The sequence below is a fragment of the Astyanax mexicanus genome, chromosome 1 (genome assembly GCF_023375975.1).
Source record: "Astyanax mexicanus isolate ESR-SI-001 chromosome 1, AstMex3_surface, whole genome shotgun sequence".
NCBI lineage: Eukaryota > Metazoa > Chordata > Actinopteri > Characiformes > Acestrorhamphidae > Astyanax > Astyanax mexicanus.
The window spans coordinates 123,098,778-123,118,055 of record NC_064408.1 but is presented as its reverse complement, the minus strand read 5'-3'; the positions used below and the strand labels follow the sequence as shown (position 1 = coordinate 123,118,055).

The 19,278-nt window shown below is 40.1% G+C and overlaps 1 protein-coding gene across 4 annotated transcripts in view; it reads right to left on the bottom strand.

The window, feature by feature from the left end:
* The window catches only part of kif13a (kinesin family member 13A), a 210,239-nt gene that overhangs the window by 116,182 nt on the left and 74,779 nt on the right, over positions 1-19,278 (bottom strand). For 3 of the 4 annotated variants that reach the window (XM_049467964.1, XM_049467953.1, XM_049467966.1), the window contains exons 14-26: positions 18,381-18,511; positions 17,819-17,905; positions 16,814-16,989; positions 14,884-15,097; positions 13,349-13,511; positions 12,913-13,056; positions 10,869-11,018; positions 9,415-9,579; positions 8,359-8,532; positions 7,773-7,924; positions 4,848-4,980; positions 3,740-3,886; positions 3,204-3,236 (exon numbers count right to left, since the gene is read on the bottom strand). In XM_049467964.1, the coding sequence (XP_049323921.1) occupies positions 3,204-3,236; positions 3,740-3,886; positions 4,848-4,980; positions 7,773-7,924; positions 8,359-8,532; positions 9,415-9,579; positions 10,869-11,018; positions 12,913-13,056; positions 13,349-13,511; positions 14,884-15,097; positions 16,814-16,989; positions 17,819-17,905; positions 18,381-18,511 (1,869 nt within the window). The remainder of the gene's footprint in view (positions 1-3,203; positions 3,237-3,739; positions 3,887-4,847; positions 4,981-7,772; positions 7,925-8,358; positions 8,533-9,414; positions 9,580-10,868; positions 11,019-12,912; positions 13,057-13,348; positions 13,512-14,883; positions 15,098-16,813; positions 16,990-17,818; positions 17,906-18,380; positions 18,512-19,278) is intronic. The other variant, XM_049467962.1, reaches the window with a different exon arrangement.

Genomic DNA, 19,278 nt, shown 5'->3' with positions numbered 1-19,278 from the left:
ACCTAGCATCGATGTAGCGCTTACAAGCCAAATACAAACCAAATGCAACGTCATTATACACTCTACCGGGAGCCGCTGGATCCCATAGAAGCAAAGTGCAGAAATAGACTCAGTATTATTGCTCAATTATCCATAATTTTAGGAGAAACTATAGATACGCAGGTGTCCACCAACTTTTGTCCATAAAGTCTCTGAGATCAGCGCAGAAACACCCAAACCAGATCACTAGCACACCTCAGCCCTCCACCCAGTTTACCCAGTTAATACCACAGTGCAGCATCAGACAGGTCCACTCTGAGAAAGCTCTGGATCTTTAGTAGAAGCTCTGTGAAGCTCTGTGAAGCTCTGTGGTGGATCAGGTTCCTGATCACACACTCTCTCATGCAGTGAGTCATGCAGCTGTGCATGCAGTGGTCATGTGACTGCTGAGTGAAACTCGTTCCTCGCGGCTCCTCCGCGGCGGCTGATTGGCTGTTAGTGCAGGGGGCGGGATTACTGAACGTTAATTACATAATGAAGGTGATAACAGAGGTATACTGTCGCTGTCGATTTTAAATGTTTTTTTTGTCATAATGTAAATTAGGCAGTTGTTAATGTGTCTCCTGCTCATCATTCCCTTTAAGAGTCAGGTGAGCTCTGACTTTGGCGGATTGCTATTTTAACGGTGCTACTACCTGCTCATTTACTGGAACAGCAGTGATATTTTATTTAATATTCTGTTGGTATTCAGGTTTTACTCAGTGGGTGAAAGCGCATGATCAGCAGCTGATTGGCAGCATGCCTGTTTGGGTAGCTAGCAGGATAAGCAGGCAGAGAGAGAGAGAGAGAGAGAGAGAGAGAGATACAGAGACAGAGAGATACAGAGAGAAAGAGAGAGAGAAAGAGAGAGAGATACACACAGAGAGAGAGACAGAAAAACAGAGAGAGAAAGAAACAGAGGTAAATATATAGAAGGAGGGAGAGAATAACAGAAAGAGAGATACAGAGAGAGAGAGATAGAGAGATAGAATCATAGAGAGAGAGAAACAGAGAGAGAAACAGAGAGAGAGAGAAACAGAGGTAAATATATAGAAGGAGGGAGAGAATAACAGACAGAGAGATACAAAAAGAAAAGAGAGAGTTAGAACCAGAGAGAGAGAGAGAAACAGAAATATATATATATATATAAAGAGAGAGATAGAATCAGAGAATCAGAGAGAGAGAAACATAGAGAGAGAGATAAATACAGTGCCCTCCATAATTATTGGCACCCCTGGTTAAGATGTGTTCTTTAGCTTCTCATAAATTGAGTTTTGTTCAAAATAATATAGGACCACGATGGGAAAAAAGAGTAAAATACAACCTTTAACTCAAGTGAATTTATTCAGTAGGAAAAAAATCCCACATTAAGATATAATTATTTAACATCAAATCATGTGTGCCACAATTATTAGCACCCCTGATGTTAATACTTTGTACAACCCCCTTTTGCCAACAAACCAGCACCTAATCTTCTCCTGTAATGTTTCACAAGATGGGAGAATACAGAAAGAGGGATCTTTGACCATTCCTCTTTGCACATTCTCTCTAAATCATCCAACGACCTGGGTCCTCTCCTCTGCACTCTCCTCTTCAGCTCACCCCACAGGTTTTCAATGGGGTTGAGGTCTGGGGACTGAGATGGCCATGGGAGGAGCTTGATTCTGTGTGCGGTGAACCATTTCTGTGTAGATTTGGCCACATGTTTAGGGTCATTATCTTGCTGAAAGACCCAGTGACGACCCATCTTCAGCTTTCGGGCAGAAGCCACCAGATTTTGTTTTAAAATGTCCTGGTATTTTAGAGCATTCATGATGCCATGCACCCTAACAAGGTTCCCAGGGCCTTTAGAAGAGAAACAGGCCCACAGCATCACTGATCCCCCGCCGTATTTCACAGTGGGCATGAGGTGCTTTTCTGCATACTCAGCTCTTGTGTTACGCCAGACCCACTTAGAGCATTTGTTGCCAAAAAGCTCTATCTTTGTTTCATCTGACCAAAGCACACGGTCCCAGTTGAAGTCCCAGTACCGCTTAGCAAACTCCAAACGTTTGCGTTTATGATTGTGAGTGAGAAATGGTTTCTTCCGTGCATGCCTCCCAAACAGCTTGTTGGCATGTAGATAGCGCCTGATGGTTGTTTTGGAGACTTTGTGACCCCAAGAAGCTACCATTTGTTGCAATTCTGTAACAGTGAGCTTTGGAGAACTTTTTATTTCTCTTATCATCCTCCTCACTGTGCGTGGTGGCAAAATAAACTTGCGTCCTCGTCCAGGCTTGTTTACCACTGTTCCAGTTGTTTTAAACTTCTTAATAATTCCTCTGACAGTAGATATGGACAGGTGTAGGCGAGTAGCGATTTTCTTGTAGCCATTGCCTGACTTGTGAAGGTCAACACACATCTGCCTCACTTGAATGGTATGTTCCTTTGTCTTTCCCATGTTGAAGATAAATGGCCTCTGTGTCACGTCATATTTATACCCCAGGGAAACAGGAAGTTGTGAATTACTAATTAAATGTTCCTACATACTCTGATCAACTTTGTAAACTACTGTAGAAGTGACAGAAATACTTTTATTAAATTTATTTCCTAAGAATTGTTAGGGGTGCCAATAATTGTGGAACAGGTGATTTTATGAAGAATAATTATTTCTTAGTCAGGGATTTTATTTCCCCCTTAAAATTCACTTGAGTTAAAGGTTGTATTTTACTCTTTTTTTCCATCGTGGTCCTATATTATTTTGAACAAAACTCAATTTATGAGAAGCTAAAGAACACATCTTAACCAGGGGTGCCAATAATTATGGAGGGCACTGTATATAGAAAAAGGGAGAGAATAACAAAGAGAGAGATACAGAGAGAAAAACAGAGAGATAGAACCAGAAACAGAGAGAGAGAAACAGAAAAATATATATATATAAAGAGAGAGATAGAATCAGAGAAACAGAGAGAGAGATACATATATAGAAAAGGGAAAGAATAACAGAGAGAGAGATACAGAGAGAGAAAGAGAGAGATAGAACCAGAGAAAATGAGAGAGAGGGATTGAGAGAGACAAAAAAAGACAGAGATAAAGAGAGAGAGAGAAAGAGAAATAAAGAGAAAGACATAAAGAGAGGAAAAGGGAGAGAGAAAGAGAAATAGAGAGAGAAAGTGAGACTGAGAGAGAGATAGAGAGAGAGATACCTGATAACTATCCATATCGTCATCCTCCTCCTTCTGCCAGGAGAGAACACACACTCGTCACACACTCTTTTCCAAACACACACACTCCATCACACACCCTGTGGGCGTGGCCTAAGCTTTTGTTCTTAAAGACTTTATTTTTTCTCCTTACGTTACTCTCACTTTTATACTTTTTAGAGTATTTTTGAATCCAGAGAGTAAAAAGCTTGAGTTGATTCTTCTTCAGCTTCTACAGAAGTATTTTATTAAACTCTAGTATCTATACCTCTACCTACAGAGTAATAAACGGAGATACTTTATGCAGCTTTGTATTGGTGTAATAAATAAATGTATTGCACAAAATAAATGTATTAAAAATAAAAACCTTAATTTTTTTTATTTATATTTTCTGTGCTTTCCTCAGGTTGACTTATCACCACTTATACACACTATAAATACTGTGTGCTTGCTTTAAACGCTCTCTTACACACACACACACACACACACACACACACACTCACACACACACACACACACACACACACACACACACACACCTGGTAGCTGTCCAGTGGTCTCTGCAGTTTGGTGGAGCGGGCGGAGACACAGCCGATAGAGACGGAGAGAACGGCCTCAACCAGCAGAGGCAGAGTTCCAGACTGCTGCGCCGGCTTCACACACACCTGCAGCCTCCGAGAGTGACCCTGCACACACACACACACACACACACACACGTCTGAATGAACACACAGTTTTTACAATAATACTACCACCACTAATAATAATGGTGCTTTTATGTAAGTACCTACATATTGTGCTGTTTCGTGCAGCTTGATTTAGGGCGTGCCAGTGTGTCTTTGCTATCATAATGACAGGAAAAGTACAAAAGGCATGTGCTAATTATTTTAATTAATCTTGGGTTTGTTTCATTTTGGGAGCAACGTGAAAAAAAAAACAATCAGAGTGTCATTTGCTTATCATTCCCTTTAAGAGTCAGGTGCTCTATCGTATTGTATTCTTTCACTATACATTATTGATATGTGGCGTCAAGACTTGCCCCCACAATATGTGTATCATGATACACTATTCAAAATACTGGGATATAGCATTCTAAGCAAAAAAAAATAGGCCCTATTGCACTGTGCAGCTTGATTTAGGGCGTCAGTGTGTGGGAAAAGTACACCTTGCACGTCTTGAAATGTGCAAAAACCATGTACTTGCCATTCTCTTTAAGATCCAGGTGCGCTCTGACAGATTGCTATTTTAATGTCGCAGCCACCTGGACGTGTCCAACACTTCTCAGCAGAGGAAACTGTGCTGCTCGACAATCTGTTTATTGCTGATGTAAAAGTGGGTTTGTGCACTGCTGAGTGTTGAAGATGCACCTGTTGTTAATAATTCACTGCCAAGATAGCGATGAACATCTGACTGTTGGCGTCTGTCTAGGTTGTATTCAGTCAGTGGAGCTCCTGTGTTTTCTGTTGCCAAGAAAAACAAGCAAAACTCCAGAAATGTACCTGAACACACCTCATTTCCAGAACACCACGCCCATCAGTGTAGATATATTCAGAAGCTCTGCTGCTATTTAAACCAGACAGGAGGATGGAGTGAAAATAGACTGTTGGCAGGGTGTAAGATAGCAATGAGCAGTGTGTGGTATCTGACCTGTCGGAGCTGGAACACTCCTCCAGTGCTGGCCTCTCTGTTGGGGTGGAGCTCCACAGGTGAATACACTCCCTGTTCATTCAGCTCCTGGATGGAGACCCACAACTCGATCCTACGAGATACTTCACTCCACCTGCCGTAACACACACACACACACACATATACACAAACATATACACACTATATATACAGTACATATATAATTGACTGTATTACTGCAGTACTACTTCTAATTCTCTTCTCTGCTGAAACTGAGACTCAGTCCTTAATCATGTTAATCTAAAGAGCTAAAGGCTAAAGCTGCTGTTTCCATGTGGGTCAGCCAGACGTCTTCCTGTAGCAGCGCCAATATGCTCACCAATAAACCATGCGAGCACATTCTCTCCTCTGATTGGTCAGAGCTGCCTGGTGCGGGAGCAAGGAGAGTAAACAAGATTTTGTGTTCCAGCTATATATCTGTGCAGTGTGAAGCTGATTTAACCCCTTTAACAGGTTAGGCTAGTTTTTGTTCATTGTTTACCTGACATTACACCACTAAATCTTGAGATTTCTATTAAAGCATTACATAAAAAGCTTTCATGTTTAATGAGGAACATTACTAAAAATATATAATTGTAATTGTATTAGAAACTATACAAAAATAGGCCAGTAAATCTGTAACTTTCGAAATATAATGAAAAAAATATCATAAAATTGTCATTATCCTGAAAAAATCCTGAATACAAATCAAACAGTTCACGTCCGGCGGCACGGTGGCGCAGTGGGTAGCACTTCCGCCTCACAGCAAGACGGCCTGGGTTCGATTCCCGGCTGGGGCGACCCGGGTCTTTCTGTGTGGAGTTTGCACGTTCTCCCTGTGTCTGCGTGGGTTTCCTCCGGGTGCTCCGGTTTCCTCCCACAGTCCAAAGACGGCACGTTAGGCTGATTGGATGTCAGATACAAATTGCCCCCTAGGTGTGAGTGTGTGAGTGAATGTGTCTGTTTGTCTGTCTGTGTCTGTCTGCCCTGCGATGGATTGGCGGCCTGTCCAGGGTGTATCCTGCCTTCTGCCCGATGCCTGCTGGGATAGGCTCCAGCACCCCCCCGCGACCCTTAATGGATAAAGCGGTTGATAATGACCTGACCTGACCAGTTCACGTCCTGCAAATCTTTAGTTTCGTTATGTTTGTCTAGTTTTTACTAGGGGTGCGAATCTCTCAGTGTCTGGTTCGATTCGGTTCCGATGTTTGGGGTCACGATTCGATTCAGAAACGATTTTCGATTCTGGAACGATTTTTCAAATCAAATGGCCTATAAATTTTGTTTAAATCATGTGAGAAGATAAAAAGATGAAAGGACAATGTAAACAAATAGAACATTTATTTAAAACAATAAACTTAGGTTCCTTACTGTATTAAATATTTTTGCAACATAGTGACAGTGCCACAATAATGAATGGCTAATTTCTAGCATGGTTAACTAATCCTGAATTCATTTCTAAAAGGAAGACATTGTTAAAACTGGAAAACACTCATCAATGTAACACAGACACAAGGTCGAGAGTGGAAAGTTAGATAGGCTATAAATACGTAACAAGCAGAGAAGATGCTAAATACACTAGATTTTAGCATGCACACCCCTCTGTTGCCTAACAGGGAGAGGCAGTCGCGCACTGCGGAGCTTTTAAACTGCGACAGTAGCTTCCCCCCAAAAAATCGATTTTTTGAAAATGAGAATCGATTCTGAATCGTTCAATGTTAGATTGGCGATTCAAGCTCGAATCGTTTTTTCCTGCACACCTAGTTTTTACGTCTTTGTTTTCAAACCTGCAGAATTCGTGTTGATTCCTGTTACTGATCTGGAATTTTTAAGTGAAGTAGAGAGAAAACAGGCAGCTTCTCCTCAAAGTGTCCTGTAGGAGATTTCAAAACCCTCACATTTTTTGAGTGTAAATTATACAACCTACACCTGTAGCCTGTATACAGGTCAAGGCATTTTAATAATGAAAATTTGCCACTGTGCTTTCAAACACAGTGTTTTCAATTGGACGAGCAGTGAACGCTGCACATGCTGCGCTCTTAGTGTGTAAACAGCATGGAGCAGCAGAGACAGCGTTTGTTCATAGCTGTATATTATTTGACAAATATATCAGATTAAACTGCGTCTTATTAGCAATTTAGCTCAATTAAAAAGAAGTATATTTGACAGTTGGGTCGGGCGGGGCAGATTATGGCAGTAGTTGGGGCGTAAATAATTGTGATAAAAAAAAAAATAACAACCAAATACTGATTACAAATTAATTGTGTTCGTTAGCGCTTTAACATTGACAGCCCTACTACAGGGTTTGGAGAATGAAACTGAAACACCTGGTTTTAGAGCACAATAATTGATTGTGGTGACGGACAGTTCTGGTGGAAACAGGAGAGTTGAGGTGCACATTGAATTCTGCCGTGATTTGATCAGCCGTGGTTTTATGTTTTTTTGGATACAATCCGGGTTAGCACCCGAACATCCCTTTCAGACAGCTTCCTCTTACAGCGTCCACAGTTAATCCTGTTGGATGTGGTAGGTCCTTCTTGGTGGTATGCTGACGTTGCCCTGGATACCGGGGCTCTTGATACATCTCAAAGACTTGCTGTCTTGGTCACAGATGCTCCAGCAAGACGTGCACCAACAATTTGTCCTCTTTTGAACTCTGGTATGTCTCCCATAATGTTGGGTGCATTGCAGTATTTAGAGCAGAACTGTGCTCTTACCCTGCTAATTGAACCTTCACACTCTGCTCTTACTGGTGCAATAATGTGCAATTAATGAAGATTGATCACCAGGCTGCTCCAATTTAGCCATAAATCCTAAAATCCCACACTAAATGAGGACAGGTGTTTCAGTTTCATTGTCCAACCCCTGTATATTTATATATATATATTATATATAAACAGTGCAGACCTGTCTCGGAGGGTGCGTGATTTGGCCTGCAGTGTGTCCAGTTCCCAGTGTGAGCTTCCGTTTCCAGCGCACCGGTGACCCCACACCTCGATGGCCAGCGCTCCGTCTGAGATGAACTCCAGGAACTCCTCGGTGACCTGAACTACAAAGTCCTGCAGCACAAAAACACAGTTACAGTACATGATAATAATGTACTGAAGTCCAATCAGTCAAGTGTTGCTGAATTTTTGTAATACGCAGTTTATCTAAAGCCCTGTTTGAAAAAACAGGAGGACCAGTGAGTTTTTCTTTCTCATCACATGACATAGAGTTCAGTAGCTCCTCTATTTCCACTCGCTGTTGTGTCTACGTGGATCTCAAAGTGTAATTACGGTGCGCGGCAGTGGACAAATAGCTATTTTATTAAATGCGAGGAGACGAAACTCAGAGATGTGCGTCCGGATGGGACTAAAATTACGGGAGGACCACGAAAAGAGTTTAGAGAAAAACAGTAGATAATTCAGCCTGTAATTTATTTATCAGAGGACGTCTGAGAAAAACACATATGTAGTGTGTTTATAGTGTGTAGTGTGTGTGTTTCTCTAACCTTGCAGTGGTCGAACCGTACAGTGAACTGAGTGTCTGTGCTGCGGTTGGAGGGTTTATCCGGGCTGACCATGGGCGGGGCCACAGCCGGCTCCGCCTGCTCCCAGAAGGTGTACTGGCAGAAGACGAAATTAGACAGATTTAACGGCAGCCCAGTCGCCTCCCGTATCCTCACCTGCAACACACACAAATACAGCACACAAGATGAACACCAGCATCTCAGAATTACAGTACACCTAAATCTATTTCATATATTAATCTGTTAATACAGTAATGATCGATGCCCCTATCACTAGCACTGGCTAAAAGCTCTGTATCTGGGAAAGCTGGTAGAGAACAGAGGTGGGCTATTCGATAAACGTTCATACTCTTTTTTACATTACATTACATTACATTACATTACATTACAATACATTACATTAGGCAGACGCTTTTGTCCAAAGCGACTTATAGTCAAGTACAATGTAAAATAAGTTTAAAGGTAAAACATCTTTGGATAGGGATAAAAGGAGGTCAAAGGGGAATAATAGGATAGAGGAGTGAAGGAGGGGAAGAAGGAAATGAGGTTAGAAGTAGTTAGTGTGTTAGAGGTGTTAGGAGAGTAGGTGCTCTTTGAAGAGCTCCGTCTTCAGGAGTTTATTAAAGATAGTGAGAGATTCTCCTGATCTGGTAGTAGAAGGTAGTTAGTTAGAGGTGTTAGGAGAGTAAGTGCTCTTTGAAGAGCTCAGTCTTCAGGAGTTTATTAAAGATAGTGAGAGATTCTCCTGATCTGGTAGTAGAAGGTAGTTAGTTAGAGGTGTAAGGAGAGTAAGAGCTCTTTGAAGAGCTCTGTCTTCAGGAGTTTATTAAAGATAGTGAGAGATTCTCCTGATCTGGTAGTAGAAGGTAGTTAGTTAGAGGTGTTAAGAGAGTAAGTGCTCTTTGAAGAGCTCTGTCTTCAGGAGTCTCTTAATCATGTTTCACTATAACCCAAGTCTATTTCACACCGGACTTCTCCTTTAATTAATCAGGTGGTTTTAATGTTATGGCAGATGCCTGGTTCAGGTGTGTTCTTTACCCTGCAGGTGAGCTTCTTGGCCATGTGGACGATCTCTCCGTTGGTGTCCATGACCTCGTAACTGCCGCTCTCACTCGAGTTCTCCGACGAGTCGTCTCCGCCCACCAGCCGCTCGGGAACCGGCCCACTTATACGCATCAGCTCCACGTGCAGCCTACCTGCTACCTGTAACACACACACACTCAGACCTTCACATGACCTTCTTCTATTCCTCCAGAGTTCAATCTTTACGATCGCTAGTAAACTAAAGTCGTTTTAGCTGGTTCTCTCCACTGACAAGAGAAGTTTAGTCCCTTTAATCCCTTCAGTTCCCTTCACTGCACTGTGCGTGTGGAAAAGCTCTTACTTTCACTATTAATCATATCTCTTTCAACCATTTGTACAATTTCACCAAAACAATGGTTTAAACATAAAGTTTAAAACTGCATGAAAACTGTGATTAAAATCCAGGGTTATTCCACCAAATATTGATTTCTGATCTCTTAAAACTTTATGAATATGAACTTGTTTTCTTTGCATTATTTGAGGTCTGAAAGCTCTACATCTTTGTTTTTTGTTATTTCAGTCATTTTTCATTTTCTGTAAATAAATGCTCTAAATGAGAATATTTTTATTAGGAATTAGGGAGAAATGTTGTCTGTAGTTTATAGAATAAAACTACAATGTTCATTTTACTCAAATATAAACCTATAAATAGCAAAATCAGAGAAACTGATTCAGAAACTGTTGTGGTTTCTTCAGAACTGTAAAAATAGAAGGAAACATTTGAGATGTAATTTGAGCTAATAATGTAACCCTGATTTGTTTGGAACTGTTTTTTTTATGTATAAATGTATTATTTATATATATATATATATATTTTTTTTACTACTGCTCTGGGTATTCTGGTACATAAATGTATTCCCTGGATGTATATAGTTTTGGTAAGGATGGTCAATAATTATTGGCTATGTTAAAAAGCTTATCTAACAAAAACTCTGTATGTTTTTCTGTAATGCCTTTATAAACAGAAAATAAAGATGTTGTCCCCTTAATGTCCTTCCACTTTTTAATAATAATTAATTGGACAGTTCTTTACCTGATTTTAGTCGTTTCAGTGGTTGCTAATTCTCTGATTGATGCATGACAATACTGTATAATTTGACCCTTCTGAAATAGATAAATATATTTTCTATATCCAGGATTAAAGAGTCTTTCCACTTGGTGGTTTAATAAATAAATGAGAAGCTACTCCCTGCATCAGTTAAGGTTAAATAACAAGTTTCCAGCTGAAACATAATAATCAGCCATGCAATAATTATTATCCAATAAGAGGCTCTAAAAATGTAGGTGGTGACTTTTTTGTGAGCAGGCAGTATATTTAATATTGAGATAATATTAACAGGAAGGTTTTTACAGTGGTTTTGTATGATATTGTATATTATGAAGTATCAGAACACACTGAGACACACTACCTCCCCCTGCTGGCTGATAATGGGAACTGCATACTGAAGCTTGACGTCGTGGAAAAGGCACTCCAGGAAGACGTTGGCGACGCCGATGAGGTTGTGGTTCTCCTGAGCTTCATAGAACGGATCACTCTGCTTACTGTGAAGCTTCACACACTGAGAAAACAACAAACAACAAAACAAGTAAACAAGAGATTAGAAAAGAAACTATAGTTTTACTGATATTATACTATAATCAGACTATAATGATTTTACATCTTATTACATCTATATATACAGTACCAATCAAAAATTTGGACACACCTTCTAATTCAATGTTTTATTTTTTTATTTTCTTACCTACATTGTAAATAAATAGTAAAGTGATCTATCAGAATATGAAGGAACACATAAGGAATCATGTAGTAACTTAAAAAAGTGTTAAACAAACCAAATAAATACTCTGTGAAGAAGCTTTTAAATGCTCTTATCTGGTGAGCTGTTTGTTAACTTGGGGTTTCTGAGGCTGATAAAACTCTAGCTCTTCCTTTCCTGGGGTGGTCCTGATGAGTGCCAGTTCCATCATTATAACATTTTTGATGGTCTTTGCAGTGACTGCACTTGAGGATACTTTCAAAATTCTTGAAATTCTTCTTCTCAGATTGACTGATCTTCATTTCTATTTTTAAAGTAATCATTTCTTTACTTAGTTGAGTAGTTCTTGCTTCTCATAATCTGGATTAGAACATTACTCAAATATTCACTATTCACTGTATACCTGTAACTCTACCTCTTCACTACTTTACTTTAACTGATGCTCTCAAACACATTATTAAGAGACAAGAAATTCAAGTAATTAACTCTTGATGAGTTCAGCACAGCTGTTAACTGAAATTAGCTCCTCATAAAAAAGAAGAATCTAAAATATAAAACATATTCTGGTTTGTTAAACACTTTTGTGTTTTATACTTAATTCCACATATTTTTCTTCATAGTTTAGATGAGTTTAGTATTAATCTATAATGCAGAACATTTTAAAACAATGAAAAAAAAACACACTGAATTTAACTTAGTTGGTTTTGATCCATATTATCTAATACATTCCTTCCTTGATTTCTATCATCAGTGTATTATATATTGAGCAGACAGTCATCAAAGCTTTACACTGCTAGTTGTGTTTATGAGTGTATGTGAAAAATGAATAAACTCTAGGGCTGTCACGATTTTGATATTTAATCGAAATCGATCGTAATTATGTCATGGTTTCGAGCATCGAAGTCAAAAAGAGGATCGACGATCCCTCCCTCTAAGCTACGCAAAGTGACGCGGCACACTGTAGCCAACGCCGCGGACATTGTGACTGCTGAAAGAGCAGCTCTTTCTCCAGAGAATGTGGACATTCTCATCTTCTTAAAGAAAAACTTGAAAATATAAAAATAACAGTCGTTTTGTCTAGCCTCAAATATGTTAATAGTTTTGGTACCTTAAGGAGCATCTTTCTCTCAGATAAAGTTAATAATATATCTTTATTAAAGAAAAAAACTTCTCATTCTCAGAGACTGAAAAAGTCTTAAAGTCTTATTTTTCATGTTTAACTGTTATAGTAGGATAGAGTTCAGTTTGTTAAGGCTCTAATTGTTCTATTATTTTCTACATGACTGTTCCTGTATTTTTGTATTATTTATTTTGTTATGTTGCACATTGCTGTTTTAATCGTGCACACTGCTGCTACCAAAAAAAGCCACTAGAGGGCACTGCATATATATCTTAATTAAATGATTTAAATTTGACCATTAGTGCCTAATGTGGTGTATTACAGATCACTTGTATCACTTTGCATCACTTATATCAAGCCCACCTTTTGAAATAAGATATTGTAAATTTGATGAATCAAACCAATGACTGACCAAAAACTAATCTAAAACTGACATAGGCCTCTCTGCTGAAAAAAAAAAGAAAAAAGAAAATCGAGAATCGAATCGAATCCTGATTCTAAAATCGCAAATAAAATTGAATCGAGGATTTAGAGAATCGTGACACTCCTAATAAACTCTAGCTCCAGGTTCCTCACCCCGTCCTGTGTTCCCTCCTTCCACTCTCTGTAATGGTCCCTCATGTCCACCAGCTTGTTCTCCAGCTTCTCGATGGTCCACACCTGCGTGCCTTTGCTTTTGCGACGCACCTGAATAGCTGGTTCACTGACGATGGCTCCGCGCTGGATAATGAACACAGAACACACTTTATAGAAAAGGACAAATACATTACTACTTTTAAAATAAAACAGAAACATTGGTTATGAGACTCTCTTCCATGTTTGGAACCACAGAGGAATAAAGGAGGAAAAAAATGGGAGTAGAAACTAAATCTTTAGACAGCAGCTGGAAACCTATGTATGTTAGCCTATATATGCTTTTGGTCAGTTTGATTAAACATCAATTAACTGCACTATAATTCATAATTCAGTCAATTCGGTTTGTCGTTTATCATTAACTCGCAGCTGTCCTCACCTTGCGGTTGGCGCTCAGGTTGGCGGCGGGGATCTGTAAGGTGACCTGATAATCCGTCAGTTTACCCATCTCCTCTGACAGGAAGTTGGCCTCCCTGACTAGAGTGTTAGCCCGGACCACCTGCTCCCTCAGCCGAGACAAACTCTGCCTGAATAACTCGTCCCTGAAACACACAGAACAGAGCAGCAGCGTAAATATATGAAAAAATTATATAACTGTAAAATACCTATATACATATAGATATATACTCTATACTACCAAAAGTATTTACTCATCTGTTTTATACAGACTAATGAACTTGAGTGACAACCCATTCTTAAATTCGATTTAAAAGCTTCAAACCCTCTGGAAAGGCTTTCCACCAGGTTAAGGAGTGTGTTTATGGGAATGTTTGAACGTTATTCCAGAAGCGCATATGTATGTGCACTTGTGAGGTCAGACACTGATGTTGGACGAGAGAGTCTTGCTCACAGTCTAAAACCTAATTCATCCCAAAGAGGTTTTCTATCAGGTTGAGGTTCAGGACTCTGTGCAGGCCAGTCCAGTTCTTCCACACCAAACTCTCAAAGCTCACACCATAATGATCCCCCCTCCACCAAACTTTACACTTGGAAACTTAAAATAAGAACTGTCAAACACAGACTCATCCATCGGATTGTCAAATGGAGAAGCGCGATTCGTCACAACAGAGAACACACCTCCTCTGCTCAGCACACTTTAATGACAAGATTAAACACCATGTCTTTTTATTTATCATAAAATAACGACTGAACGTGGCCATAAAACTAGCTGTCCTTAACCTCAACCACATCTTGAGTGCCATATTTAAATTTATCGAGGTGTTGAATATTTACATAATTACAATAAACGTGTCACTGTCCAAATACTTCCGGACCGGTCTATATACAGTATCTCAACAAAGTGAGTACACCCCTCACATTTCTGTAAATACTGTATTATATCTGTTCATGGGACAACACTGAAGATATGACACTTTGACATGATGTAAAGTAATCCGTGTACAGCTACAGTATAACAAAGTAAACGTAGTACTAATTAGTACTAATTGAAAATGGACAAATTGTGCTTAAAAAAGTTGGAGATCAGCCTGAAGTGCTCAGATTATGTGCTGTACACTGCATCAACTATGTCTGCATGGCACTGTCTGTCCTAGAAGGTAGCCTCTTCTGAAGCTGATGCACAAGAAAGCCTGTAAACTGTTTGTTAAAAACAAGCAGTCTAAGAGCATGGATTACTAGAACCATGTCCTGTGGTCTCGGCTCAGATAGTGTCCAGCATGTGTAGCAGCATTCCTTGTCTACAGTCAAGCATGGTGGTGGTAGCATCATGGTCTGGTGCTATGTAAGTGCTGCCAGCACCTGGAAGGTGAATTTTAACATGTACTGTTATGTTCTGAAGCACAGTATGATCCCCTATTGTAGGCACATGGACTGCGTCTACAAACTCTATCACTGAACTGAGCAGTTTTTCTTCAGGATAGGATCTAATGACGTTAAACTCAGAGGCCTCCTCACCTCTCCTCGGTCCAGAGGCGGAGCTTGCTGTGTGTGGAGTGTGTGGGGAAGGCCAGGCTGTTGCTGCGCTGGTGTTGGGAAGGTCTCTCCGGGGAGAGCTGCTGCCGGAGGAGGTCCAGCTCCCGCTCGTACCGCAGCTTCTGCTCCTCCAGAGCCGTTCGCTTCTCCTCCAGATACTGCTTCTCCAGAACCTGCACCACGTTCTGCATCGGGTCTGAGGAACATACAGCATTAATTTAGTTCGTTAATCTACTACAGTACCACTAATACACACAAACTGCCAGCTGACTGACTTGTTTTAAATGCTATTTAATGTTTTTTTTTAAAGCTGCTTAAATTATCATATTTTTCACGCTATATTTTAAGGTGCATTATCAATAAACGTCTATTTTCTGATCTATTTTCATACATAAGGATCACCAGATTATAAGACGCATTATGGGACACTAGTAAGGAACAGGGGTGTCGCCATGTTTTCCTTCTAATTCAGCAGATCTCACTACTGGGTGGTGATACCTGTTAAGCTAAGCTAAGTAAAAAAAAATGTTTATTTGGGTGAGTAAAGCTTAGATTTTCAGATTTCCACCAAGACTGGCTGCAGTTAGTGGCTAATGCTGACCGACAGCGCTACACTGAGGAACCCTGGGTGTTTTGGTAAGCCAGGGTGATATTAGCAAGTGGTTTGTCCCACTTAGTTTGTTTAAACACGGTAAACACACACACTACAGTCCGATTTACTCACCTTTGAACGGCAAAAGAGCTAGCGCTTAGTGTGGTTAGCAGTAATACTATTGCTGCTCCAGCAGTGCTTGCCGGGGTTAGCAGTAGGCTACAGGCTGATAATACTCAGTTCTGAATGGTGAAAGAGCTAGCGCTTAGCACGATTAGCGGCTAATGCTGTTACAGCAGTGCCAACCAGGTTTAGAAGCCATGGTTAAAAGCAGGCTACAGGCTAATAATACTCACTTCTGAACGGCAAAAGAGCTAGCGTTTAGCGTGGTTAGCGGCTAATGCTAATACTGCTCCAGTCTCTGTGCTTTTAGGATTAAGTGGTTTTGTTTTAAAGGTGATGCTAATACACAATTGACTGGAATTAACTTGCTAATTGTTCATACTGAGCTAATATATTAGCTCAGCCAATTACGTTTATCCTAACTGGGCAAATCAAGCGAATGGTCACTTGCTTTTCTGGGTAACATAAAAGCAATGACTATTCTACAAAAATCTAATTGTTCGTTAGTGTAAAACAGTCTTTTTTGGTGTCAACTAGTCCTGTCATGATAGCAATTTTTTGCGAACGATATTTTGTCCAAAAAGTTATTGCGATAAATGATATTGTGGCTTTTTACACCACTAATTTAGCACTAATAAATGATAACATAATGTCACAACAAAGGAATTAACCCTTTTACACATTTTGAAGGGGAACCGTGGGTCCACCCCACACCATGACGTGCAACCCCGGTCTGTCCCAGCTGGCCCGCGTTGAACTGGCTTAAAGACCCTGCCTCAGCCTTCACTTGAGAGATACGCTGATGGTGAGAGGAAAACTGAAGCAACATGAACCTAACAGAGACACTAGTTAAACAGTTAAACAACTAGAGCCGCACTGGGCCGTTATTATGTTTCTTTAAGTTTGTTTTCGATGTTGATGGAGGACATTTCTCCTAATAAAGGTAGGTTTTGCAAGTTTTTTGCAAAAGTGCATTTTGTAAGTGCAAACACAATGGACGATATCACGATTATTTAAATAATTGAGGTCAAGTCCATTTATTGAACGATAAATCGATAATGTAGTTATTGAGACAGGCCTAGTGTCAATTAAACCTGTTTTTCGAATCGAATTTACAGCTACTATTTTTTTACATGGTAAAAATGCTGTTTTACTCTGTACAGACGCAGTAATTCAGAGGGTACAGTAAACTCCTACCGTTGCTCCCCAGCGTCTTCATCATCACCTCCATCTGGGCGAACTCATAGCTGTAGTCCTGCTCAGACGAAGCTTCGCTCGCCGTCTCCACGTCCACCTCCACGAAGCTCTCCCGCGGAGACTCCCGATCCAGATCCTTTAACCGGTCCCGCCGCTTCCTCTTCGGCAGATTCACTCTGGAGCGTGAGAAAATACAATCAATCATCAGTTAAATATGATGATAAACCTACAGGAAATGTGACTATTTTAGTATGAATACACTTAAGACACAGGTACGTTTTTCTCTAGGGGACAGCAAGGGAATGCTCACACTTGTCTAAGTTGTAAGGTATTATCTTGTGAGTAAGGTTTTACACTGGTCAGGATGCTCATGGGCTTCATCCACATGGTTGGGCACGTGCTTGTAAATGTAAACACGTGTGGAAACCTGTGCACCTCAGTCCAGCACAATTTTGTAGGGCAGATATTTCCAGTTACAGCGGAATTCACGCTTTTAATCCCAGAAAAACAAACCACTTATTTACCTTTTAAAAAGCTGTTTAAATGCCTGATTAAACGGCTGATTTCTGTTGTTTTGCTGTTTTCCTCGGGTATTTTAATATTGTCATGTATATATTGTCAAAAAAAGGACATTTGCAACGTAAAATTGTTCCAGTATCTGGCAGCCCCAATAGAAAGCAATACAGTGGACAGCGCACTGGGTTGTAATGAGGCTAGTTTTTATATATCTGTGTATAAATAAGGATTAATCTACAGCTACAGTAGATACAGAACCACCGGCTCTATCATTTTCTAATTTTATTGTTTAGTGGGTGAGGATAGACTGACTCAACTACCTGTAATTGGTCTGAAATAAAGTCTGAAGCATCTAAAAAAGTCTTTTCACACTGCAGATGAACCGGAACCATGGTTCAGCTGATCTGGATTAAACCCCTTTTTCCAGAACTGTGGTTCACAGCAAATTTTACATATGCTATTTTGGTTTGGACTGAACTGAAAACTCACCTGAAGAAATGATTATTGCCCCATAAGATCCGGTCTCCGTGCCAAAGGTGAACCAGAGAGTACGCAATCATTCCGTTCACACAGGTTCTGCAGGAAAAGAGATAATTCACTTTTGATTTCATTCAAATAGGTTTAAATATGTAACGCAATCCCTCTGGGACAGAGTGTGTGATGTACCTGGCGTTCTCTACAGGTGAGAGTGTGTGATGTACCTGGCGTTCTCTACAGGTGAGAGTGTGTGATGTACCTGGCGTTCTCTACAGGTGAGAGTGTGTGATGTACCTGGCGTTCTCTACAGGTGAGAGTGTGTGATGTACCTGGCGTTCTCTACAGGTGAGAGTGTGTGATGTACCTGGCGTTCTCTACAGGTGAGAGTGTGTGATGTACCTGGCGTTCTCTACAGGTGAGAGTGTGTGATGTACCTGGCGTTCTCTACAGGTGAGAGTGTGTGATGTACCTGGCGTTCTCTACAGGTGAGAGTGTGTGATGTACCTGGCGTTCTCTACAGGTGAGAGTGTGTGATGTACCTGGCGTTCTCTACAGGTGAGAGTGTGTGATGTACCTGGCGTTCTCTACAGGTGAGAGTGTGACGTCTCCGTCTGCAGCGATGTCTATCACACAGTGCTCCGGCTGGATCCCAATCCCAAACAGCTGGATATCCTGAGACGTATCTGCTCCCACAAGCGTGTGCTCCTGAAGATCATAGGTGGAAAGTAACCAGTTACATTTACTCAAACTACTTCGCTACATTGGAAAACTCCCAATTACTGAGTAAAAAATAATATGCTGGGGCAAAAAAAAAAACAAATTGTCTGAATTGAAAAAAAAGAGTTTTGTTCTCCATGGCAGCGCAGCTGAACTTTTTCCAGTAGTTTATATTACGGTTAGCGGGAGAGGCGCTGTGTGAATCAGCTGTGTAGTCTGGGGTCTGTGTGTGTGCCGTTTGGGGGAACCGGTGTTCTGTCGAGTTATGCTACCCATCGATATGTGCTTCTTTACGGCACTGCGCATTTGCTGACTAACAGTTTTTTTTTGTGTGATTTCAAGTTTTTACTGATAATTCCTTAAGTTTTCATTAGGAACATCTGCTTGGATTAAAAAAAAAACATGTAAATAGCAGTTAGAAAATAATAATAAACTGTAAAACTATAAAAATACGGTTTATAGTCACATATATGACCATAACTTTTTAACTTTTAAACAGTAAAGAAAAAATGCATCAAAGAAGCCTATGCCACTTATTGAAAATATTTTATATGGTGGTCTGAACAAATACTGCCTGAAAGATGCAAATTATTTAATTTAATAATTATTTAATTTATGATTGATTTGTTGTACTGTTTTACATCAAATAAATAAAAGTTACTATGTAACTTTTACACAAATTACATTTTAAATTGAGTACTTTTTTACTTTTACTGGAGTAGATTTTTAGATGGGTACTTTTACTTTTACTTTTA